At 45.1% G+C, this 24,770-nt stretch overlaps 1 protein-coding gene across 1 annotated transcript in view; it reads right to left on the reverse strand.

The window, feature by feature from the left end:
• LOC120806619 (unconventional myosin-XVIIIb-like) overlaps window positions 1-24,770 on the reverse strand; it is a 44,218-nt gene that overhangs the window by 7,105 nt on the left and 12,343 nt on the right. Inside the window, exons 14-38 of the mRNA XM_040157959.1 lie at window positions 24,354-24,546; window positions 23,649-23,729; window positions 22,540-22,660; window positions 22,250-22,397; window positions 21,184-21,367; window positions 20,945-21,095; window positions 18,159-18,268; window positions 17,991-18,056; window positions 17,772-17,900; window positions 16,976-17,119; window positions 15,959-16,048; window positions 15,749-15,868; window positions 15,466-15,571; window positions 14,216-14,340; window positions 13,976-14,130; window positions 11,931-12,054; window positions 9,689-9,889; window positions 9,497-9,607; window positions 6,477-6,581; window positions 5,873-6,034; window positions 5,664-5,777; window positions 4,667-4,783; window positions 4,479-4,562; window positions 4,096-4,233; window positions 3,789-3,974 (exon numbers count right to left, since the gene is read on the reverse strand). Of these exons, the coding sequence (XP_040013893.1) occupies window positions 3,789-3,974; window positions 4,096-4,233; window positions 4,479-4,562; window positions 4,667-4,783; window positions 5,664-5,777; window positions 5,873-6,034; window positions 6,477-6,581; window positions 9,497-9,607; window positions 9,689-9,889; window positions 11,931-12,054; window positions 13,976-14,130; window positions 14,216-14,340; window positions 15,466-15,571; window positions 15,749-15,868; window positions 15,959-16,048; window positions 16,976-17,119; window positions 17,772-17,900; window positions 17,991-18,056; window positions 18,159-18,268; window positions 20,945-21,095; window positions 21,184-21,367; window positions 22,250-22,397; window positions 22,540-22,660; window positions 23,649-23,729; window positions 24,354-24,546 (3,265 nt within the window). The remainder of the gene's footprint in view (window positions 1-3,788; window positions 3,975-4,095; window positions 4,234-4,478; window positions 4,563-4,666; window positions 4,784-5,663; window positions 5,778-5,872; window positions 6,035-6,476; window positions 6,582-9,496; window positions 9,608-9,688; window positions 9,890-11,930; window positions 12,055-13,975; window positions 14,131-14,215; window positions 14,341-15,465; window positions 15,572-15,748; window positions 15,869-15,958; window positions 16,049-16,975; window positions 17,120-17,771; window positions 17,901-17,990; window positions 18,057-18,158; window positions 18,269-20,944; window positions 21,096-21,183; window positions 21,368-22,249; window positions 22,398-22,539; window positions 22,661-23,648; window positions 23,730-24,353; window positions 24,547-24,770) is intronic.

Genomic DNA, 24,770 nt, shown 5'->3' on the forward strand with positions numbered 1-24,770 from the left:
AACAAGAACTGAAAGACTCGTAGCTGCTGCGAAAAGCATTTACAGCTGTGATACTTGCCAAATTTTGAAACCGTAAAAAGTAATCTTGCTGAAAATATTAAAGAAATGTTTAACTTTATACCTTTTGTAAATAGGTTTCTCATATTCCCAGTAACAGAGATCTGGATCAGGGGTGCCCAGACTTTTTCATGCCACTGTACATTACCTCAAAGTTGAAGCAAGAGGCTCGTCTGTGAACGGGGATGGATGTTCACAACGGACAATGTGGGGAGTAAAATGAGTCGTAAGTTTGTTCACATAGCTCTTATCAAAATCAGCTGTTACAAAGGTGCTTTGGAACAAGCCAGAGGCAGAAGAAGTGTTCAGATCCGTCACCTGGGTAAAATGTAAAACAACGTAAAATTCCTGCATTCAAAAATCATACACACAAATATCAGTCGAGATATTCTAGACTTTATATTACCAGTGTTGAAACTGGAAAGTCTGGAAGACGAAAAGCAGATTGGTTCAACGTGACATCTCAACGTTATAGAAAATGAGTTTCATTTTGTTCTCCCTAGTTCTTTTTACTGGGAACCAGTTCGTTCACCGAGGTAAAGACTGAAGTTGATTTTTTTTTTTTTTTAAACATGGATGACGCTCAAAGACCAAGTTGGCCACTCACATATGAAACACTTCATCCAGCCAGTCACTTGGACAAAGCCCAGGAGCCTTTTGTCATCTCCCTTCTCTCTTTGTCGACTCTGTGTACGACGTATTTAAAAAGAGAAACATGTGTAACCTAGAATTATGCAGATGTATACATTACGGATGGATGGATGGATGGATGGATGGCGGATACACAGCGGTGTCATGTGTGATGGGCCTGATGTTTGGCCTGACACTAAAACTGCATATACAGTAAATGTAAACATACTGTATGGCTGCATACGTACATACACACATACTGTGGACACACGTGCACACATATTAGCCCGTTACAACCAGACGCTAAAAAAGCCTTTTGATGAAAGTGGGTTTTAAGAAACAATTTAAAAGAAAATACTGATCTTTTGCAAGTCTGAGTGAGCTGATGGTGCCTCGAGAGCCAAAGCTATGTCCCCTTTGGTTTTAAACCTCAACTCGGGAACAGCCAGCAGGTCCCCGCATCGGCGCCTCAAACTAAGAGTCTTACTGCTTGCCTTCGCCTTGCACAACCTGTCTGATCATCTGATCAAACTTAGCGGGTAAAATGACATTACTACCAAGAGAAATGAAGGCTAACAGTAGCAAAAAGAGGCCCGAGTTGTCATAGAATTATTCTTTAAAAACCGAGACCAAGATCACGATGCTTAATTTGAGCCAAGCCTTTAAGGGCTTGACCTACAACAAACTGCATTAATTCATATTATTTATATTATTTATATATATACACACACAACATGTGACCTCTTGGCCCCAAAAAATACCTAACTTAGCTGGCAGTTTATGATACAGAAATAAAGTTAGTTGTTCAACATGTAATGTTAAGTCCCAGTGTCTTTGTAAAAAATCTGTCTGGCTCCATCTCATCAGAGTAATTCTCAGAAAACGTATTTAATTTACAGCTACGCATCAGCTCATTTTATGGTTCTCTGGCCAACGTCCGCCAACGTCCGCCAGCTGAGGGACGTCCTCGATGATTAGCCCGCCTGCTTTGTCACCAAATCCTGAGAGATATCGCATTTCCTAAACCAGGATTATTAAACTAAATGTTAAAAATGTATCTTACCTATAAACATGTTCTTATTACAGAATGTTTAAGCGTGTGTCTGCGTGTTCACGCTGCTCGGAGAACGTGCTGAAAACCTTCCCTCCTGCTGTTAGTGCCGCTGCTATGATCAAACTTGTGCAGTAATGAAAGTGATGTTTTCTAACGCTCCAGATAATACACCAGCTGTCGTTTTTGTTAATGAGAACAGTGGAGATGTGACTGTCCTGGAAGTGCGGTGTACTTTCAGTCATAGCTTGGAGGAAGAGTTTTTTGCCAGGGCTTTTTAAGTACGGGCCTCTCTAATATAATGTCTCACAGCTTGCATATGAGAGATGCCTGTTGGGGTTTATATTTAGCAGCCTCGGTGGTGCCCAGGAAGAGCGGCGGTGATCTGTCTGCAGGTGGCAGGAATGCCAAAGACGAGAAGTGGTGAGGAACTATTCTGTCCCAGCAAATATCTCCATTTCTGGGCAAGGAGCCGCTATTTCTGTCTGTGTGATGACACGTGTTTTTTTTTACCCAAAAACTATTGTTGGTCTTCTCTCATTTATTTATACAGTAGATAATTAGAGCGAGACATTAAAGAATATGATAACAAAGGCCTGAGAAAGAAAGGACAAAGGAAAAAAAACATGTAGACCTCATGAAAAAAAAAACAACTGCCGTGATACGCAGAGTAAACCAAGGCGTTATTGACTGGATATCCGAGATGTGTGTTTGTGCACATCTGTGTGCCTGAATGACAATCACAACATTTACTAATTCGCACTAAAACGAAAGTGTCATGTCACGCAGGTCATTTGGTCATAAACCGAAGTATTGGGGAAACTGAAATTTCGACTTTTGAGGAAAAGTCAGACAATCACCAAAGTCATTAGGATTTATCCTCAAGGGACCTGGGATATCCGTCGCAAATCTCATGGCAGTCTACCTAATAGTTATTGAGATATTTCACTCTGAGCCACAGCTGTCAACCTCACGGCGGGGATCACCAAAAGTCAGTAGGATTCATCCTCCGGGGAACACGAATGTACCCAAACGTCGAGGCAATCCACGATACGATAGTTGTTATTCTAGTCTCGAGACGTATGTGGTGGCGTACCGACCGATCGACCCACACTGCCGTCTCTACAGCCATGCCACCGGCACGGATATAAAATAGGAACAATAAGAACAGCCGTTTCCACTATCGCCACCGTCACCACGGCCACCACCCTCTCATGGATACCTTGAAATAAGACTGGTACCCAGCGGCAGTGCGAGGTGGGGCAGGGAGATCTCCGAGGCGAGCGACGGCCCTGGCCCCCGGCAGCAGAGAAGAGGGAGCTCCATGATTTTAATAATAAGGGCCTAAAATAATAACTTAAGCTTTAGGGAAATGTGCTTATTCGTAGAGTTGGATGAGAAGATGATCAACACTCTCTTATTATCTCATGTCTGTCAACACCAAGCCGCAGCCAGGAGACCACCCCTTGGTGAGCACTTTAGATTTTTCCCTTCCCTTTTCTTTTCTGTGACGAGCTGTCACTTGCCAAGATGCAAGTCTGGCTCCAAAGAGCTGGCATGGATACTGTCTGATGATGAAAAAAGGAGGAAGCGCCCCGACAGGGAATCGGCTGCCCTAAAAAAACAGAGAGACGAGCAGGCAGGACAAATGCGACACAACGTAGAGAGCAGAGCGATAGGAGCCGGGACGCTGGAGAACGGCAGGTGGAAAACACGTATCTCCAAAGTGGGTGAGGTGGAATTTCTCAGATGCTCTGAAGGATTAACTTCCCCGCCCGCTTCTTGAGATAAACAAACCATTTAAAAACCCACGGGATGATCTGGTTTTTCATAAAGCTGAAATCAGGCCTGTTGTTGTTGTCGACTCATGAAAAGTTGGTGTTCTGGAGACGTTTTGTGTACGTGTGGCAGGACGCCGCTGACAACATTAATGGAAGAACACTAGGTGGAAAAGACAGATAATAATGGCAGCAACTACAACATCTGCTGTTATTTACGGTCCAGTAAGACTGTGGTGGAGCGAAACGCAGCAGTGGACCGAGCATGTTACCAGCTCCATGCGTCTGCGGCCGCTGTCCTCCTCTCTCTGGGTCAGCTCCTCCATCTCCAGCCTCATGTCCTGCAGGCGTTGCTGGTAGTAGCGGGCGTTCTCTCTCTCCCGAGCTTCAGCCTGGGCACTCTGCTCCAGCTCCTCTCCCAGACGAACCACGCTGTCCCTTAAACGCAACACCAGCACCTGGGGCACCATCACACGATGGGGCCAAGAGTTTAGATGAGGCCACGCAGAGAATAAGAACGTCGAGCATGTTGATAATTACCGCCGGTGTCGAAATGGGAAAGGAATTATCTGGTCTTACCTCAAACCTCTTGACCTGTCCTCTCTGAAACTCCAGCTTATTTTCCAGGTCACACACACGTGCCTCCTGTTTACTGACGATGCTACGCCCCACAGTGGACGACTCCAGGAACTGCACCCTCGACACTGACTGCTGGAGCTGCATTGTGAAGAGGTGGAGAGAGGAGTGAGCCAAGAACATTTGGAGAGGCAAATTATGCGCCCACAGATGAGCGACTGTGACAGAGCTCCACCTGAAGCTCGCAGTTATATTGAGCTCTGCAGCAAGGCGGCTAAATGATCCAGAAATCCATTACAGTCTCATATCAGCCACCTTCAATAGCGCATTTGGCTCATAAACCTCTTAGTGCTGCATTTATTTTCTTATTGTCAAACAAAGATTACCTCTTCCTGCAGAGAGTGTCTCTGTCTCTTCACCTCCTCTAGTTCAGCTTGTAGCTCTCTGATCTGAGAGATGTCACTGGAGGACTGAACGAGAGAAACGGGGAGAGAGAGGGATTTGCTTTTACGGTGCGATTTAGGTCACTAACGGAGGCAGAAAGACAGGCGGCGGGCCAAGCACTGAGCATTACCTGCGCAATGAGCGCTTTGTGCTTCTTCATAAGTTCGTTGAGGTCTTCCTGGTCCTCCTCGAGCCTCTTCAGCAGGTCCATCTTCTCGTGCAGCAGCAGGGCTAACTGCTCATCCACCTGCAGGCACAAAGACAGGAGAAGGCAAGGTGGCTTACATGCCTACAGCATACCCTCCCCTTTCACGATCTCACTTTGATCAAAACGTGTTGATATGGTTGTCCAGATCACCCTTGTAGGATACCGTGAAACGCGGCTTTGGTGGATCTTTGGCCTGGGTTTGGCCTGTCAGGCTACATGGAGACCACCCTGCAATTTTACTGTCAGAATAAAATATGCTGTGCTTGACTCTCGACTCTTAAACCCTTTGCACACTTTATTCTTTCATTTTATTTTGGTGGTTACCGGGTCTCTCCGTATCACATCATTTGGAAACTGTAAAGCCCTTTGTACCTTTGTTTTGAAAGGCACATAACTAGAGTTATTATTATTATTATCATTATTATTTGATATTGACATTTTATGGGTTCATTAAATTGGCTACTTCCAGATTAGCACGTTTCAGCATCTACCCTTGCTAATACTGTAACTTGTTTTTGTGGTAAATATCTCATTATGCTAGAAGATCCCATGTCCAACACGCTCAATAATGCAGGCATCCCATGATTGGTCTGGATTTAGGGTTTTACTTTGATGACCTATTTATTTATTTATATATGTGTCAGCATAAACCTCCTGATGCGCCAGAGTAGCTGCTGATCCAGGTCTCCTCCGTGTTTTTGATGGATACTGAGGACATGACATTTTCTCACTTTCCTGTGGTGTAGGGTGAGAGGGGTTATGACGGAGTATACTGGCTGCTTAACTCTTCCCAGAAGCCTCATTTTCATGACACCCTTCAGTGAGTCCTTGTGCCCTGAATGACGGCATCTGCTTGCGTTAGGTTTCCCTTTCATTCGTCGACCCTGACCGTACCTCCCCCAGTTGAAACCACACTCACCGCACTCTTCTGTTTGCAGATAGTTTCCAGTTCGATCTGCGTGTTCTCCAGCTCCTGGTAGAGAGTCGTCTGAATGCTCTCGGCCTCGAGGCGCCTCGCTTCGCTCTCCTCGAGCTAATTGGAGACAGAGACAGCGCAGGAATGTTTGTCAGACGAGGCAGAAGGTGACGCCGCAGACTCAGGCGAATGCACAGCAGAGCTGGGTGTACCTGACAGTGTAGGCGCTCTATCTGCTCTTTGCTGCCGTTGGGCAGGTTCTGTCCCGAGCTGTCGATGGTGGCCAGAAGCAGCTGGGCGTCGGCCAGCAGGGCATGGGTCCTCTTCAGGTCTCTCCTCAGCTTCTTCTCCACATCGAAGTCTCTGTGTCCCACCTGCAAGACGAGAGAGCTTAGACTAACCCTTCCAGTAAAAGAACTGAACATCGCACTGGAGAAAAAATGAATCGCACTCTTCATTCTAAAAGCTTCGGGAAGCTTGAACTTGAGCTGTTTTCCCAGCTTGGTCACGGACCAGGTCCACTTATCAGCAGCGACAATTACATCCTTCTAGCGACAGAGACCTATCGCCTCTTCGCTGAATATGCTTGCTGTGCGGTGCCTGCGATGTAGGACCGACATATTTATCCGGACACTCGTTCATTCGGTTCATTCAGATTAAACTTCGCACACACTAAAAGAAAACAAATAAAACATAGCGATGTACAGTGTATGGGACACAGTTTGCACATTTCAGCAACGAGACCAATAATTTGAGTAGTTTAATGTGTGTACAGTATATTAGATATGTGTGTGTGTGTGTGTGTGTGTTCTGTACCTGGTCACACAGAGTTGCAATGAGTCCTTCCAAGTCGTGCTTCTCATGAATCACCATCTGTTTCTCCTCATACTCCTGCTCCAGCTGCATCTCCAACTGCCTCAGCTACACACACCACACACAAACACAAGAAAAAAAAGAAAAAAGATAAACGACTGGTCGGAATGAGTTTAAATTGTCTCTGACAGGAAATTTTCCCTGCAGCAGGATGCATAATGATAAGCATAAAAACATCATCATCTGTGGAGGAGTATAAAAATAAACAGCACAAAATAACAGAGGCCTGCTAACCACCTTCTGTTGAATAAATCGACCAGAGTTTGGTGTTTGAAACTTTCTGCCAGAGGGATGAATCCTAAGTTCTTCATCCGGGAGATTAAGAGGAGTCGGGCTTTTCTTTCACCCTGCAGGTCCAATACTATGTCAGCTAGCTGCCTCAGCTCCACATCAGTGACCCTCCTCATACCCAAACCATATCCTGCCACAACGGGAGACTCTCCAGTAGTGATGGGTCGCGATGGCCGGTCCCAGCTTGGATCCAGGCTCCAAGGTTGGCAAAATACCTGGATTTGTTAGCCAACGAATCCCATATTGAATCAACGGCTTGAGCGTGTGAATACACTTCACTGAAGTCAAACAATCAACAAGCAAAAAGTCCCCCGCTCCAATATTTATCCACCATCTTTCCTGTTGAAGTAAGAACTTGCGGCATGTTTGATAACTTGAAAGAGATATAAAGTAAATAAAGTGAAATTAAGATCATTGCCTCTGTGTTGTTTTTGCTTCTGCAGCTGAGGCAAAGCCGTCTCGGCGAGGAGCCAGGAAGTGAGTGAGACGAGATACAAGGTGCGGGTCAAGCGACTAGCAATTACTGACTTATCAAAAGATGCTACAATGGACACACGTCAGTAGGAACCAAGCGAAAAGTTCTCTAAAACAACCGGAACAAAGAAATCGGAAAGTAACATAAATATAGGGGATCTTTCCATGTGGCTTTCAAAGTAGGATTTACTAGAAACTACGTTTCCAGGAATTGATGACGAGTCATAATTTCATATTTTGGAGGAAAGTCTTTGTTTTTCTCTTTGCACTTTGTTTCTTTCATAATCATAATTGTTTTTACACTTGGAAACATTTGCACTGATCCCATTCAGTTCCCAGTGACGAGGTTCCCGTTTTGTCAAAACTAAACAGGGGTACAAGAATAAAGAAATGCAGCAGGTTGATTAAAAATCTTACAGCAATTACAGCTGAAACGATTAGTTGATTGAGGGGAAATAGTCAGTAGTTTAGTTTTTCATGATCAATTTGTCATTTCTTCTGTTCCTCAAAATGTGATGATTTACTGATTTTCTCTGTTTTATATCATTGTAAACTGAATATTTTGGGGGGTTTTGCCTGTTGGTCGGGCAAAGCAAGACATCCGAAGACGTCACCTTTGGCTCTGTGAAATTTTGATGACTTGTTTCCTTTATTTTCTGACGTTTTACAGACCACAGAATAAAGGATTGAATGTAAAAATGAGGGATTAATCTGCATTTTAACTTTGCTGTGGAGAGTCACCTGCTGCAGCCCTGAAAACTCTGCTTCTACTATTGCCGCTGTTAGAGCAAGGCCAATGGCTTCATCTAACGTCTCATAATTTCATAGCCACCTCCACCCCCTGCATCCACCCGTGTTGTCGCCCGGACGCCAAATATCAGCTCAGTACATATTCACATAGTAATCCTTTCCATGCGAGTTGGCTAACTGGAATTACAACCCGAGCGCCACAGAAGCCAAATCGCTGATCTGATCTGTGCGACGATGAGTTTGCTGAGAAAAAAACCGGTGGAAATGTTGAGCTTGTGCGTTGATTCAACTGCTGAGATGTGATGTAACTGCTGTCTGGTTGCATAACATTAGGAATTAAGGCATACAAAAAAAAAAAAAAGAAAAAGCTAAGAGGATCATTCAGAGGAAAGTGAAGGCGTCCTTCTTTCGGCCAAAGAAGGACATTCCAAAAAGAGCCATCTTCACACAAACAACCCAATACTGAGCTCCTACAGAACTGAGCCCGTAAAGTCCAGTGCATTTGTACTCAACATGATTACGCTCGTGACTAAAAATGCATAGTGTTTGGGAAATGTTAGAGGGACATGTTCTGATATTTTACAATGCCGAGTTGGACCTCATGTTCAATCCCTTGAACTCAGGAGCCCAAACTTTTTATTTCGCTTTGGACTGATATCTACGTATGTATACTGTCCGATACCAGCATGAATCTTATGTTTGCCTCCTACTAAACCAATCTGGCGGCAACACATATCAAATTCATACTCAGAGACCAAACTTTCTCTTACTAACGATGAACGAAAGGTCTGGCTGGCAACGACCGTGGACGCTGACTGGTCCTGACATCAGCCACAACCCATATTCAAAATGTACACATCTCATTTCTCACTCGAAAAATCTGTCGATGGAGCAGCAGTCGTGAGTCTCATCTCCCTAGAAGTAGGAATACCACAGTGAGGAAATGCTCAGTTTTTGTTCATTATTAAAAATGGATTATTATTACTGATGGATTACTATATAGGTGGTTTAGGTGGGGCTATTATTAACTGCTTTATACTATATACTGTCGGGTATTTCAATCCATAATAGTGCATCTTGTTTTATGAGTAGTAACTTCAGCTGTTAAATAAATGCAGTGGAGTAAAAAAATGCAATATTTCCCTCTGAAACGTTGTGGAGTAGAAGAATAAAGTGGCATCATAATGAACTACAAGTACCTTAAAATTGTTCTATAATACAACACTTGAGGAAATGTGTTACACAAACCGCCGACTGACGCGAAATGCATGCTGGGATACAGTCTAACCCAAGCTGACACACACAAATCCGCTCCAAAAGCAGCCTCAATAGAACAAGTGAAGCATTCTAGCACTTCCAGACATTTGGACCGCACCACAGTACTAGAAACCTCTGACGAGCGGTGGGTCCTGAGCGGTGCCGAATCGGTCGGATGGTGTTAAACCCACCCGTCTCTGAGAGGACCTGTGTACGTCCTCCAACTCCTCTTCTTTGTCCTCCAGCTCCTTCTGATGGATCTGCTTCATCCTCTCCATCTCCATCTCGAACCTCATGTGGACCTATCAGAGAGAAGAGATGTGAGGCGTGAACGGCGGCGCTGAGTAAGTGTACCTGAATGTGTCTGCGTGCACCGTAAGCACCTGTTGCTGCTGCTGTATTTTGGCAGTGAGCCGGGCGATTTCCTCCGCCCTCTCGCCGGCCTGGCTCTCCAGGAGGCGAAGCTGTTTCTTGAGGTCAGGCAGTGAATCCGAGGCCAGATCCACGGGCAGGCTGAGGTCACGGATCTGGGCACACAACTCCTCCTTCTGCTGCTGCAGACGACCCACCTCTGACTGGCTCTCCTGCACACACCCGCACGCATACAGTGCGTGTTAGTCGTACCGAAAACCTTTTGTTCATCTTCCGGCTCGGTAATTCCCTTTTCGTCTGGCGGCCTTTCTGGAGCCGGCGCAGGTCAAGTGGCCTTGTCTCGCTCGAGAACACTTTGGCACGTTTGCCCACAGGGGAGATGAAACCGCAGCTCCCCAACACGTAGCAACGCAAACACAGAAACGCAAAGCAAAGGAACGGCAGAGTTTCTCGTGGAAGCAGGAGGAAACACTCTGGCTTGTCCTGAACTGGAGCAAAAGATGATTTATTTTGTAGGAATTTCGTCTGGTATTGAGTAATTAGATTTACTTACTTTTTACTTTGACTTTGAATAGAAGAAACTTATCGATCCACTGATCGATATTTTTATTAACACAGAGTGAAACGACTAATTACAATGTGACCAGGGTCCCTTCAGATTTATGACCTAACTCTATAGCTCTACAGAGCCTCTTAGCCCCGGTTTGTGCCTCTTATGCACCAACGTACGTCTGAGTCGCCGTAGCAACCGTCCGTTTTTTAGAAAGGTAACCACCCGGCGATCTCCGGAAAACCCAGAGGTTCGCTCAGCAACACTCACTGGTGCTTCTGACCGCGTCCAAAGTCGCTCCACATTTACCATCTAGTGTACAGTTTGTACCCTTCGCCATTTTAGTCGAGTGTCTGAATTCCGAATGTGTCGATGCATCCTCTGTACAGGTCCCTCAAAAGTTCGAAGCAAAAAGACGAGGACTAGCGAGTGTCCCAATTCTCAATTTACTGCTCATCGTAGAGTCAGCTCTTTAGGGTTTATGATATAGGGAGTAGAGGGAATGAGTGAGTGAGGGGGGTGATTTCGGACGCAGCCCCTTTCCTGTAAGAAAGGATTTTGGAGAAACATCTGTCAGATTTAAATGTGTTTTCTTACATATGAATTCAAGTCCTCATTAGTATTAGGACAAATGTCTTATTTCCTCTTTCAAAAGTTACAATAGTTCCTGCTTTATAGTTTCAAAGATACACACGGGTTCATCTGGAACCGTTTGAACTTAAACATAAAGCCATCTCCTGCCAAATAACAATATTCCTTTTTTTCACCTTCAACTTTATTTACTCTTTTTCTTGTCAGTGACTGTTTATTGCTTTTTTTCAACGTTTCTTTTCCCTCCTGTCCTTTGCGCTCGTTTCCCATATTTGTTTCATCGTACTTGCTTGATGTTTAGGATTTCATTACATTCTTACTGGGGGGCCTGTGTAGGCCCCTGGGCTTCTTTTGTCCCTTGCACACGTCCATGTAGTTTTTTTTTTTCGTCACGTGCACGTCTTTTGCCGTCTGTTTAACGGCGTAAATGAATAAACCCTACGGTAAAGCCCGGTGACACCAGCAGAATTTGGGCTCTTTTACTCCGTATCAGGCTGTAGCATATCACATTAACCTTTAGTGAGCCACGGGCTGCCAGGAGCACAACATTTTGGGTCAGTCATATGTCAAATGCGCTGTTGACTGCACACAGTCCCCCTAACAAGTCTGTCTCCGGCTCATCAATCTCCAGTGCAGTCTGTGTCCTTTACCTGCCCTGGCACCATCTCCTGAATCAGATGTGACAGCTATAATTTCCACAACAGATTATTTGCTCTTTTCCAGGTTAACTTGATGAATGACGGCCCTTGACATTTTACCTGAGAAGCACACTATTTTATCATCGGTGTTTCTCTTTGTTAATGCCCGCTTGACCCCCCCCCCCCCCCCCCCCACACACACACACACACACACGCAGCAGACAAAAGCAGTAGAGAGCAGAGATCACATTCAAACACAATAATTACTCATAGTGTCAACATGTCATTAACGGCGATGCACTGCAGGACTGAACAATGGGAAGTACTTGTAATCTCACACTCATTATTGATCAAACCAAACCTACAGTCTGTGACACTGGGAGATGAATCATTACATGGAAGAATGGGTGCTGTTTTCAGTTTTGTGTTGCTTGTTGTTTTATAAAATATAAATAATAAAATAAAACAACACACACAGTGGTAGTATAAGGCAAGATATATTAGCCCCCCCCCCTGTGTGTTCTCCTGGAAGGCTTTGTCCTTTTGCTCCCTCTCATTGTCAGCTTCCTCCAGAGCCTGAGTCAACTCACTGTCAAACCTGAATAGACACAGAAACAGAAAGAGGTGAAATGCTGCATGTAAAATGGGGACAATAACTGGTTTTTGGTTTCAAGGGGCCAAAAAAAGGAAAAAAGAGTTCTCAAGTTACAGTTTCAAAACAAAAAAAAAAACAACACACAAGTCAGACTGGTTACATCGGACATAAGAAGACAGTCATACTGCAGCGGTGGAGGAAGAACTCGGATCGCTTACGTAAGTAAAAGTAGCAATAATCAAAGTAAAAATACCGCATTCAAAATTTTACTTACGTTAAAGTATTAATAGCAAAATGTACTCAAAGTGTCACAAGGACAAGGACTCATTAGGAAGCTGAACGGCACATCTCAGTGTTATGGTATGTATTATTGAATCATTATTATTATTCCTGATGCATCAACTTAGCCCACTTTATATACTGATGCATCATATTTCATAAACAGATCCTTTATTTTGTAGGTAAAACCTGAATCAATAAAGTAATTAGTGACTCGATCTGTCAGATAAAAGCAGTGCAGTAAAAAGTGGAAAAAATTTCCCTCTGAAATATGGTGGAGTAAAAGTATTAAAGTGACATAAACTGGAAATACTCAAGTAAAGTGCAACGACCCAGAAACTGAACTTTGGCACAGTATTTCTGTACCTACACTACTACATATTGCCACAGCTGTAGTAACACTAACACGTAAACTTAATCAAATTCCAAAAGGAGGTTAGTGTCGCTCAGGAGCCCGGCTGGACACTAAACTTAAAAACAATGTGTTTAATACAATCGGTCGATTAAGCAGTAAAGACCTGACTATAAATGATGCACCTGAGAATGGGAACAAGTGATAAAGATGAAACAAAACAAATGCAGCAACAATGCGTATTAAATGAAAGTAGATTCAATATCTTAAAAATAAACAACAAAAAACTAGTCGTCATTTGTAGACGACTAAAAACCCTCTCTAGAAGACCCTCAAACTGAAGTCTGGTTTGAATTCTCCTCCTGGGTTCTTTCCTCCCAAACCATTTCTAATAAATCTGTAATCAAACCAATACCAGACCCAGCTTTCCAATAAACTCCTTAACCCCGTTTCTGTCATTTGCGGTAATGCTGTTACCCCAACATACTACAGGGTAAATATCAAGGACTTCGGTTCTGTGAGGTTTAAAAAAAACCTTAACTGTCTCGTTAAACCTGCAGTAGCTGCAATAAAACATCCAGTAGTTACAGAGCAACACTGATGAATCTAAGCCAGCACTCCCTCTCTTTTAGCTGTGGTTTTGGTCTCCACCAGCTCCAGAGGGAATACTCTGGCTCTTTTAGCTGCTAAATGCTCCGCCGTGTCCACCAGCTGGTCTCTGTCCGCTGTTTGCTGCTCAGCAGGTGGTGGACGGTGGCTTTTTATGGCTGTTTCTCTGAAAAACATCTGCCTGCTGTGGCTGAAAAACACACCATGAGAGCAGTGAACCGGAGCAGTAAAGTTGGGCTTCGGACGGACAAACAATCAGCTGAGACTCACTGTAAAGCTCCGTGAAGCTGAGGGGAGGCGCAGCTTCAGCTGGGAAGTCTCTGTGGGTTCATCACCACCACAGACGCCTCTCACATTGTCATTGTTTTCACTTTGACATTAAAACATCGTTATAAAAATATCGATTATAGCCCCTTTAAAGACAATAAACATTACACACAGTTCAATTTCAAATAAATTTGTACCTCTGGATATTTGAAAGAATTTCAACCTGCTGATTTCGAAGGGAACTGGTTATGCTGTCAAAGGTCAATAACCTGCTCCATCGTCCTACTGAGTTTAAGGTTGAGCTAACTAGCATCACACCATCAAAAGCCATTATTTGTGCTTACAGACGGTAAAGGACAGGATGATGTGGCAGAAAGATGATTTCATAGTTTAAAAGAGGAACAGTTGGACACAGACCTTCTCTGTTTGCGGTCCAGCTCATGCATGCGGCTCTGCAGGCTGTCAGTGAGGACTAGGGCGTCCTGAAGGTCAGAGGTCACACGGCGACAGTGACGTTTTAGTTCTGTCGCACTCCTCCTGGACTGCTCCAGCTGGGCCTGCAGCGTGGCCACCTACACACACACACAAAGTGCTATTATCTCCGGACATTTAATCTCTCATCCGTGTTGCCGTGCACGTCAGAGTGTCCCGTCTCACCTTGGTATCGAGCTGTTGTCGGGTCTGTCTCTCCGTCTCCAGTTTTTCCTCCGTCTGCTTCAGTCGTCTGCGGACAAATTCAACCTCCGTCTGGCAGCACTCCAGCTGCATGGCCAGCTCACTTTCTGTGTGGGGAGTGATGGATGTGACTTTGTCAGGTGATGCTCAGGGTCACTTTAAGTCTGGTGATATTTTTTTGGCTTGAAACCAGTCGTCTCTAATTATGTAGCATAGAGGCCCAGGATAATGTGGTCTTTTATTGCAACTAAACCGGGCCCTGTTTCTCCTGAGGATGTAGTCGCTGCAATGATGGTGGCTGCTCGGGTGGTGCAAAAAAAAAACGTGTTACCGTTAAGTCCGGTCGTGTGTGTCACTTCCTGCTTGTTACCAATCACTATGCAAATAAGAAATCCACCGCTTCCGCCAACACGTTCTGACGTCTGCCGAGGCAGCACGCCATTTGTGTTTCTCTTTGTGACCTCTGGCTAATCAGAGGGATCCTGGAAACTGCAACACTGACAAACCAGGCCCGGCCCCACATCACTTTAGTTACTACATTACTAACTTACTATCTTTGCAAATTTAAATTTGTTTTTGCGTTTCGACCCCTCCAACAGGGGTGCACGTCTTCTCATGCATGAAACTATGCAGAATACACTGTAAGGAACAATTTATATAACTTTTTTTTTTTTTAAACAATTATATGTAACTACCAGGGACAGCAACAAATGCAATTTGAGCCTGTGTGCAGATGAAAAACACTAAAGAGCAAAAAATATTAGAGTCCTGAATTTTCTCCTCAGAAATGTATTAATCTGCGGCCATTAAAAAAAACAAAAACAAACAAACAAACATATTTTTGCTGCTGCTAAAAGGTTATTCTCTGTTTTACTATCACACAACACTGCAGACGCTTAAGTGTTACAGTGACACGGAGGAAGAGATCCAATGATATTCAGACTCCACAGGTTTGTGCGGTTTACAGAATCTGGTGAATCCCTCAAAAAAAGTATGAGGTGAATAAGAAACTGTCTTTGCACCGGGGCGATTTCGTTTGCTACCAAATCACAATTTGTTCTTTTCTTTTCAGATTAGCTGAGCCACTCCAGCTACTTTCCACTCCAGAAGGGCACTGGGCTCCAGCAGAACAACCACGGACACATGAATGAGTTTGGCTTTCGCGCTCTCAGCTCTTAATAGATGACATCCTCCCCCCGGAGCACAGGTGAGCAGAGTCCCGTGATCTTTACCTGTCCCTGCTCCCCTCTGACTCTCAGCGGTCTGAGCTTTCTGTTTCTCCTCCTCCAGCTGCTTCTCCAGCGTTTCCATGGTGACTTTACACTGGTCTAGACGAGCCTGATGTTTGAAGAGAAGAGATGTTGGACAGCGAAAAGGATGCAATAGTTTCAGGTATGTGATGGACCAGTAGCGAACAAGCGGCGCAACGAATCACCGCCCCCCCGGGGGAGGAAAGAGACGCGTCGTCACTTTGCACTGAGGAACGAGTAACAGATTACTTTTCAGTCTGTCTACCTGCAGGTCTTTGTTCTCCCTGCTGAGCCGAAGTCTCTCTGCCCTCTCCACATCCAGAGCCTGTCCCACCGCATCGCCACGGAAACGCTCGTCGCTCAGCTCGGATGTCACAGCCGTAACCTACACACACGGGTGGCAGCATGAACAATGCGTGCGTGTGTTCGCGCGTGCGTCTGCCGTGTATGTGTGCGTGTCTGTTGCGGCACAAACCCTGGTCTCCAGGCTGTCTGCGGTCTGCCTCAGCTCGTTCCTTTCCTTCTCTGATTTCTCCAGGCGTCGTCTCAGAGCTGATACCTCGTCCTGGCAGAGAGAAAGAGACCATCGTACAGCAGCTGACACATCCTTTAAATCACGTCTCAAGACATTTGTTTTACGGGCTGTTTGCCACCATTATTTACCATCTAATCTTTCACTGTGATGAGAGTCCACCTGTTGCTCACAGAGGCTGTACCTGGCAGTGGAAGCGGGCGCTCCCACTAATCAGTTGTCTATTTGCTTCCTCGTGTCATTCTATGTTTACCGCAGACTCAGGCTGGGTCTAAAATACTCTCTTCAAAAGTCTGTTAGAAAACAACACAGCGTGTCGTTTGAATCAGACACCGTTCAGGTTGCGTTCTGCACGGTGCATGATGATATCCGGCACTTTACAATTGAAGATCTGAGACGTCTTTACAGAGAGGTGGGAGGTATGTGCAGAGAGCAATTTCTCTCGTAATCGATGTGCTTGAACTTATAATAGCTCCTCTTGAAACAACCACAGGTGGTACTGGTGCAACCAGTAACCTGCACCAGTACAACCTGTGGTTGTGTCAACTCCAACCAGTTGGGGAGGCAGGAAACCAACAGACACTCCGGGGATTGACTGCACCGGGCCAAGAATCGGTCCAGCGCAAAACCTCTCGTAAAACCACCAGGTCTTCACACTTCGGCTTCGTACGGAGTAAACGAAGGAGATATAACGTGTTTAGTGTTTAGCTGTTTCCAGTCTCTCTGCTAAGCAAAGCTAAGTGGAATCAATCTGGTCACCTAACTCTCACCAAGAAAGAGAATAATAATAATAATTCCCAATACACCAAACTATTCTTTTTACTAAAAATAACTGTGTGTGAAGTCCCCTATATGTGTGTGTGTGTGTGTGTGTGCGTGTGTGTGTGTGTGTGTGTGTGTGTGTGTGTGTGTGTGTGTGTGTGTGTGTGTGTGTGTGTGTGCATGTGCCTGTGCGTGTACCTCTTTGGCTCTGAGCCTCTCGTTGTCCATGTTAATGTTGAGCAGAGGACGAACTCGGCAGAAAAGTTTCCACCAGTTCCACTTGGCCACGACCCTCAGAGCCCGCAGGTTCATCTGCAGGCAGCTGACCGCCATCTGCTGCACCTGGAGACAGGCACACACACACACACACACACACACACACACACACACACACACACACACACACACACACACACACACACACACAGGTGTTTCAGTAAAATCTGTGAGTTAAAACTACACTTGACCATCATGTCATATTCATATTCTCTGCCGTGTGCATTTTCAGGGGCTGTTGCTTAAAAATGAAATAGTACCTGGATACATTTTTTTTTTATCATCATCATGTTTTTTTCTGTCAACTTAATTCACACACACACCGAGCCACCAAATCTGGCCTGATGCTTTGATATAGAAACAGGTTTAATCCCCAAACTGACAACAGTACAAAAAAACCCAACCTTTGAGTAGAGAGCAGAAAAACTGCATAAATTATGGAATTAATGCCACCAGAAGCATTTGAAAGATGCTAGAATCGCTCAAAAATCCTACGCATGGTGACTTTATGAGGATAAATTGAATGTTTTCAGGGTTTTCAACCGTTAGTCCGACAAAGCAAGGAGTTTGAAGACGCCACTCTCAGCTCCGAGAAACTGCGATGGGTGTTTCATTGGTATTTTTTGACATTTTATAGACTAAAAGAGAAAATAATAAAACAATCGGCAGACTAATCTCGTTCAGACGAGAGCTTGGCGGCGTGAAGAGGGACACCGACCTTGAGCTTGCGGTACTTCTGACGGGCCAGGTGTCCCATGCAGGCGGCCTGTAGATAGACCAACCAGCCGGTGACCTGCTGGTCCCTCTGCTGCTCCAGGTAGCTCAGCACACCTCGCTTCATAAACACCTGAGACACAGCAGGAAGGAGACCAGAAGAGTCACATCGGCTGGATTCCAGTCCCGCTGCTTGATTAGATTAGTTCAAACCTGTTCTCACCCTGCTGGCTCCCACGACGGTGCACCTTTTATCCAGATCCAACTCAACCAGCAACTCCTCCACCGCCTGAGACACGGAGAGAGGAACACAACTCATTTACCCCGAGCTCAAGATCACAGACATGGTGTTTTGTGAGAGAGCGCGAGCTGCTGTGATGTGCCACCGGACCTTTCTCTCATCGTGGCTGACAAACATTGAAGCGTAACGTTTCATAATGGGAGGGGACAATGCCTGGAAATGACACCTGAAGTCACTCAAAGTCATGTGCTCTGGATAACCTGGGACAGAGAAGCAGACAGAGAAAGAAATCCAGAATTAGACCCAGAATTGTTTTCGAAATGCGAGCCTTCGTCTGGAGTGGCAGGAAAAATGAAAAGTAAATTAAAAGTAAAAATGAGTCCAAACAGTTTGTGGATAAAAACATGTTGCTCTGCGAGACGAAACTTTATTGATCCCTGGAGAAACCGTAGCGGAAAAATGCGACACATGAGAGCACAAGCCGCTCACGACATCTGGGGCTTGTTAAAGACCAAGTGAGTGTGTGTGTTGCTGTAACCCAGTTCAGACTGGAGGCGAAGGTGTCCCCATCAAATTCACCTTGACCCCAAAGCAGAACTGTGAGAAATGAACCGTAGAATGACATTAATTCCAATTTTCTGATGTTACTGTTTAAAATTCATTCGATTGTGCGGTAATATGTTTGGCAGACCAGCAGTTCCTTTTAAAAGTGCATCTTTTAGCTGGAAAAAGAAAATCAACCCCGTACAAATGGCAGCCATACAGATTGACCGATCCTCTATTTTTCAGCATATCCTCCTATCAGTTGTGAAATGTCTATGACCTGAGCTCAGTACGTTTGCTTGTTATTTCTGTGGTTTTGGGCAACAGGAGCGTTGTTCATGGACATCGTGTTACGGTGATATTCTGCTCTCGGTGCTTCCTGTTGACTGCTGCTGTGCAAATATTTCCTACATTTCGATTTGCTCTTGCATAGTTTTTTACTTACTTCTATTCTTATTTATTATTATCATTATTATTATGTTATTTGACTTCTTATTCATAGACGGCTTCTTCTCTATTTATCTGTACTTAGTGCCCCGTCACTTTGCTGCCGCAACACCTGAATTTCCCGCATGGTGATCAATAAAGCCTTATCTGATCTCATGTTATCTTAGTTCGCACACGGTACAATGCAGTCAACGTGGTTGTACGTCTTCACATTAAATGCTTCAACCGAAACAGGATTCTGTGACTCTGGAGAGACGAAACGACGAGACTGTCACAAATTACATAGGCTCGGTTTAAACGCATTGTTGGTAGGTTGTCAACAAAAGACCCAGGAAGGTTCGGCTTCCTCATCAACTCTGCCGCGACTCCTGTTCATTAAGTACTGAAGGAGAAACTCTTAGGCCTGGTGTGCTAAGAGCCTTGTGTTGTGAACTCTGCTTATTTTGTTTCTCTGACTGTCAAATCACCAGGCTGGATGTTGGCCCTAAACACAGCCTGGGCTCAAAGAGGGGGGTATCGATAGCCTCGTAATGAGCAGCTACGCAGAACACGTAATACACAGACATCCTGTATTTATTTCCAAATGTATCATTCTTATAATGAGCAGTTTGTAATGAGTTTCTCGTTGAGCTGAATCCAGAACCGGTCCCAGATCAGCGCAACTGTTCTCACTTTAATCCTGCAGCATAATCTGTTTAAATTCAGTCTGCGGCTCCTTGGAAACAACTTGTGCTGTGGCTCCTGTTTACTCAGCAGCACTGTGCCAGTCCAGGTAAAAATAGGCAGACTTTATGAAAAGAGATAAGAAAGTGGAGCATGGACCTAAAAGGCTAAACCTGCTCGGATGGAAGGAAACCTCACCCGGAGCTGGAGCGTGGGCTGCCTGCGCTTAATTCCTCATCTCAGGTAGGCGAGTGCCAGTTTTCGCACAGTTTTGCATTTAAAGAACAAATTGCCACCAGTCTGAGGTTTGGCCAAACTTTTCATTTTCACCAACTTGTCATTTATTTCAAAGCCTCCTACTTGAGCATTTTTTTAAGCAGTAGCTAAACAATTAACACATGTTTTACAACACACTTTAATGCAGTTGTAGGAGCTATTAGGGTTTTCGTCAATGGATTTGTCAACACCTAGAACAATCATATAAAGCATAAATATAATATATCACAGATGTAATCTTCATGCTTTATATAAATATGAAACACAGTGTCTTCTTTTTCTATATTCATCCATGTAATTTACATTACATGGATGAATTAATCGCATTCATTACAGTTCATTACAACTAGATTTCTCTATTTTACTTTCAACATTATTATGATACATGTCGTCATGAGTTTTGAACCCTTTTATGAAAAGTTTTAAACCCACCACCACTAATTCTTTATACATGTGTTGAATTATATTCTATTAAACATGGTAACAGCTGAGCTTTACTGTCTTATCATTCATTCAATAACTGTTCATACGCCAGTTAGAGATATGATATGATTAGTTACGGAGAATGAGAATGAAACACCTTTCAATCGGCTGGGAGTTTGAGGCAGATGACGAAGACAGTTAAGAGTTTCTCTAGAGCGGATGGCATCCTGAAACATTCTGTTTAAGGGATTGGAAATAACTATAACGGCCAAAACCCAAAGCGTATCCACGTGTCTCAGCCCAACATCAAACTAAAACGCGTCACGTGCGATCACAAGCGATTCCATGGACAGAGGGTGAAGGCTACGTGAAGGACGAGGCCAGTGCCACGAAGGTGAAAAGTTCCACTAAATCAAGAGCGCCAGTTATTAAATCTTGCACAAACATTTTTTTCCGTGACACCTCTGGGATTCTGTACATTACGGTGTGTTGTAAACCGTTTATCGATATTGTCTATATACTGCTCCAAAAATGCCCGACAAGGGCGGATTCCAGCAAAGTGCTACCGGTGGGAACGCGCTGACCTGTGCGGTAGAGCTGCAGGGCCGACAGGATCTGCGTGGAGTGCAGCTGGACTCTCAGAGCCGGGACGTCGAAACTTCCGGTGTCGGTCTTTGCACTCACACACTGCAGGAACACCGGCCTGGCTCGGCGAATCAAGTTCACCAGGGCGTCCTGCGGGACGGGGACAGTGAGAGAGGGGCCCAGTCCAGTTTTACTACATATTGCAAAAAGGTGATAAGGCGTGTACTGGAACACTTACTGCCTGTAGTTTCACTGCAATACACTGGGAGTGTCTGCGTACGGCTGCCATCCCCCCGCTGAAAGTTTTCCTAATGGTGCCGTTCCTCTGCAGAGAGCGCTGGCTGCCGCCCTCCAAACCCCCCAGACCTTGACACATTGGGGGCACAGAGATTCTGGGGGTAAACATGGCCTTCACCACCCCTCTGAGGAAAACAGAAGGAGAAGAAGAAGAAGAAGAAGTTGGCACATCACATTTGACACGAGAGCATGTTTAAGGGTCAGCAGGTGCAGTAATCAGATTACCCAACTGCGCTCACTAACGTGAGTGTCCAATACTGTCAATAAAGGATAAAAGGTCCCCACCATGCAACCGAAATGCGCTCATTTATTTGGATATACTCGTTGGATGTGAAACCGGAGCAGAAGTGGAATCTGCAAGTGCATAGTCAGGATTGCCAGCGTACAGGAAAGTGTAACTGTTTACTGAGATGTGTGATTGAGCAGAAATCTGTGTAGCCCACACACAGTGCAGATCGGAATACAACTTACCAACTCTCCACCCCCGTAGCATTTCACTGTCTCAGGTATCCATCACGAATGGACACCCATAAATCCACTCTGGGGTTCTAAGAAGAAAAGACGCTCCTCCTACCTGCAGAACCTGCCTGAGAATCGCCAGGTTTTGAGGTTTTCCTCAGAATCACAGTGATCCAGTGACAGATGTCCGGACATCCATTGGTACAGTGCAAACACCGACTGCTAATAGCCAATTTGGCAGACTTTTAACGGTGCCGGTTTAACAAAATGTGAGCAAATAGGGCTGAAAAAATGGGGCTCCAGTTATAGCCCACCCTGAATCCACAGCAACATTACACCTCACATCCCCTAAAGCATTATGGGAAGCATTGAGATTTCCCATTTGGCCATTTTATGTAGTTCTAACGCTTCCTGTGTGGCAGTGACCCCCAGCCTTCTGGTCGAAATGTGAATCTTAATATTTACCAGGCCAAACAGTAAGATGTTCACTTAGACGTGACATCGCCGCGTATCGGCGTTCTGCCTCCCGGGCCTTTAAACGGACTCACATGGTGGAGTTCTGGAGCAGACAGATGGCGTTGAGAGCAGACGGGTTGTTCTGGATCAGGCCGAACCATCCAGTCAGGTCGTAGCGGACGGGGTCGCAGCCCATCAGATGGTTCACCTCACACTGCAGCGGCTGCTCGCACTGACGCACTGCGGGGGCAAACGAATTTACAATATCCAACCCTGAATTAACACTGCATGTTTTATGGATCTCACCCTCACACACACACACACACACACACACACACACACTGAGGGAGACTCTGTGTTTGTGTGTCTCTCTAGATTTTACCAGTGTTGTCGTAATACTGGCAGACTCTCCCCAGGGCGCTGTTCTCGCTGGAGCCTGGTGTCACCATCTCCTCATCCAGAACCCATAACAGACCTCTGGGGTCTCCATCTGCCGCCCGGACCTTAAACACAGACACAGGCGCGCGCGCGCGCGCGCACACACACACACACACACACACACACACACACACACACACACACACACACACACACACACACACACATAATATAGGATTACCCCAAAAGAGCAACACGAGCTGTCACTGTTTTTCAAGCATAAATTGAGCTAAAGCTTTGAAAATTTCTGGCCCTGTCAAATGGTGGATGGAGCGGAAAGAAAGAGAGAAATATTTTTATACATTCATCGTCTGAGGAGGAAACGGCAGGGTAGAGCAGTCTTAATTGAATCTCGAGAAACAGTTCACCACAGTATGAGATAAATGCTGCCAAAAGAGAACTGGGCTTTACTGTTTTATATTTAATTGAGGTCTGAGATCTTGGCGTCTTTTGTAGAGCAGTAACAGCAAAAAAAAAAAAAAAAAAAGATTAAATGATGAACAAGCAGAGAAAGTGGAAGTACTTCTCTCAGGCTGTTTACAGCCCCAACAACCGGGACCAGATGGCTAGGGCAGACTTTATGTAGCCTGACGGGCAAAACTCAGGGCTGAAGTCCCTCCGCCACACAATCAACATTTCTATAAACCCCTCTCTTATCTGGTCTACTGGCTGGTCAGTAGGATGCACCTGATTAGACAGTTCTTAGATGAAAATCTGCAACTATGAAAGTGGAGGATTGGGAGAAAAATAGCATTTTGAAAAGTGAGAGGGACATTTAGCCCCCAGTCCCCTGGGGCAGTTGTTCCTTTGCTTGGCGTGACCTGCGGTTACTGCAGGATCTGGCACGCTTTACAATCTGTACAGCACATTGTAAAACACCCTCTATCCATAGTCCCTCGACTCGCATGAGGAGAAACCCGGAAAAAAAAAAGAATGCAGGAACGTTTCAGATGGATTGTAAACATAAACTGTGCGTAGAATCTGAAATGTTGAAAACCTGCTAGGATCATGTGGCTGCGATTCTCATTCCCAGGTTTACGTGCAGATGTGTACCTGAGGAGGCGGCTGGTCGATGGCAGACACCACCTCCGCCGGGCTGCTCTCCGGACACTCAAACTCCACTGGGATCTTCTCCTGGAACAGACAACGCACCGTCAAACTGCTGTATCGTTATCTATCTAAGTGTGTGAAGGATCAATGTGAATGAAAACTGTTGATTTATTTATTCAACTTTATTCAACTCCACTCCACTACAATTGAGAACTATAATTACCAGTGACTTGGGGGGGTTCAGATTTTACATATGAAACTCATGCTCATGAAATAAAATATGATGGATTATTATAGATGAAACTACTCAGCAGAACACAGAGTGGTCAGAATTAGTCCCGACTTGACCTGCTGCGAGATTAAAATGCATCAATAATAAAAATAATCCAATCACATCACATATATATATATAAAATCTGGTCTCAAGAGGGCCACTGTGTGTGTGTGTGTGTGTGTGTGTGTGTGTGTGTGTGTGTGTGTGTGTGTGTGTGTGTGTGTGTGTGTGTGTGACAGTACATCTGTGGAAAAAGTACTCTTCAGTAAGAAGATGTGAACCTTCTGTAACTCTGTTTTTGAAAACACATGATTTTGTAGCGTATTATTACCAACATTCCTTTTCTGTGTGCAGAGCTGGGAGACGTGAAATGAGAGGACAGATGTTCAGGCTTTAAACCAGTTGGACCCGTGTGAGCTTAGACCCCACGGTACCTGTGCGTATCTGTCCAGCGTGTTCCTGAAGGTGTGTGCGTGGAGGTGCTCCAGCAGCCTCTCCTGCAGGTAGTTGTGGCAGAGCTCGGACCAGCCGGCCCCTCGTTCCTCTGCAGAGTGCCTCGGGTTCCTCAGGCCCGGTGTGTCCACCACCATGACAGAGGCTAACGTCAGCTGTTGACCGCTCAGAGCCCTGCCAACAAAGCATATCCCGCTTCATGTGCGCCGCGCATGGATGCGTGTTATGAGCAAACAAGGGGTGGCTGCTGTGAGCGGGTACAGCCACGTGGAAAACGCATGAGGAAGTAGAGATCATCTGATCCGTACGACACACGAAAACGGAAATGTGGCCAGAAAATGAGGTTCCTTACCCATTTTATATAGAAGTGTACCACGAGACCAAGAAAATACCAGTAC

Source organism: Xiphias gladius, chromosome 20 (assembly GCF_016859285.1).
Source record: "Xiphias gladius isolate SHS-SW01 ecotype Sanya breed wild chromosome 20, ASM1685928v1, whole genome shotgun sequence".
NCBI classification, from domain to species: domain Eukaryota; kingdom Metazoa; phylum Chordata; class Actinopteri; order Istiophoriformes; family Xiphiidae; genus Xiphias; species Xiphias gladius.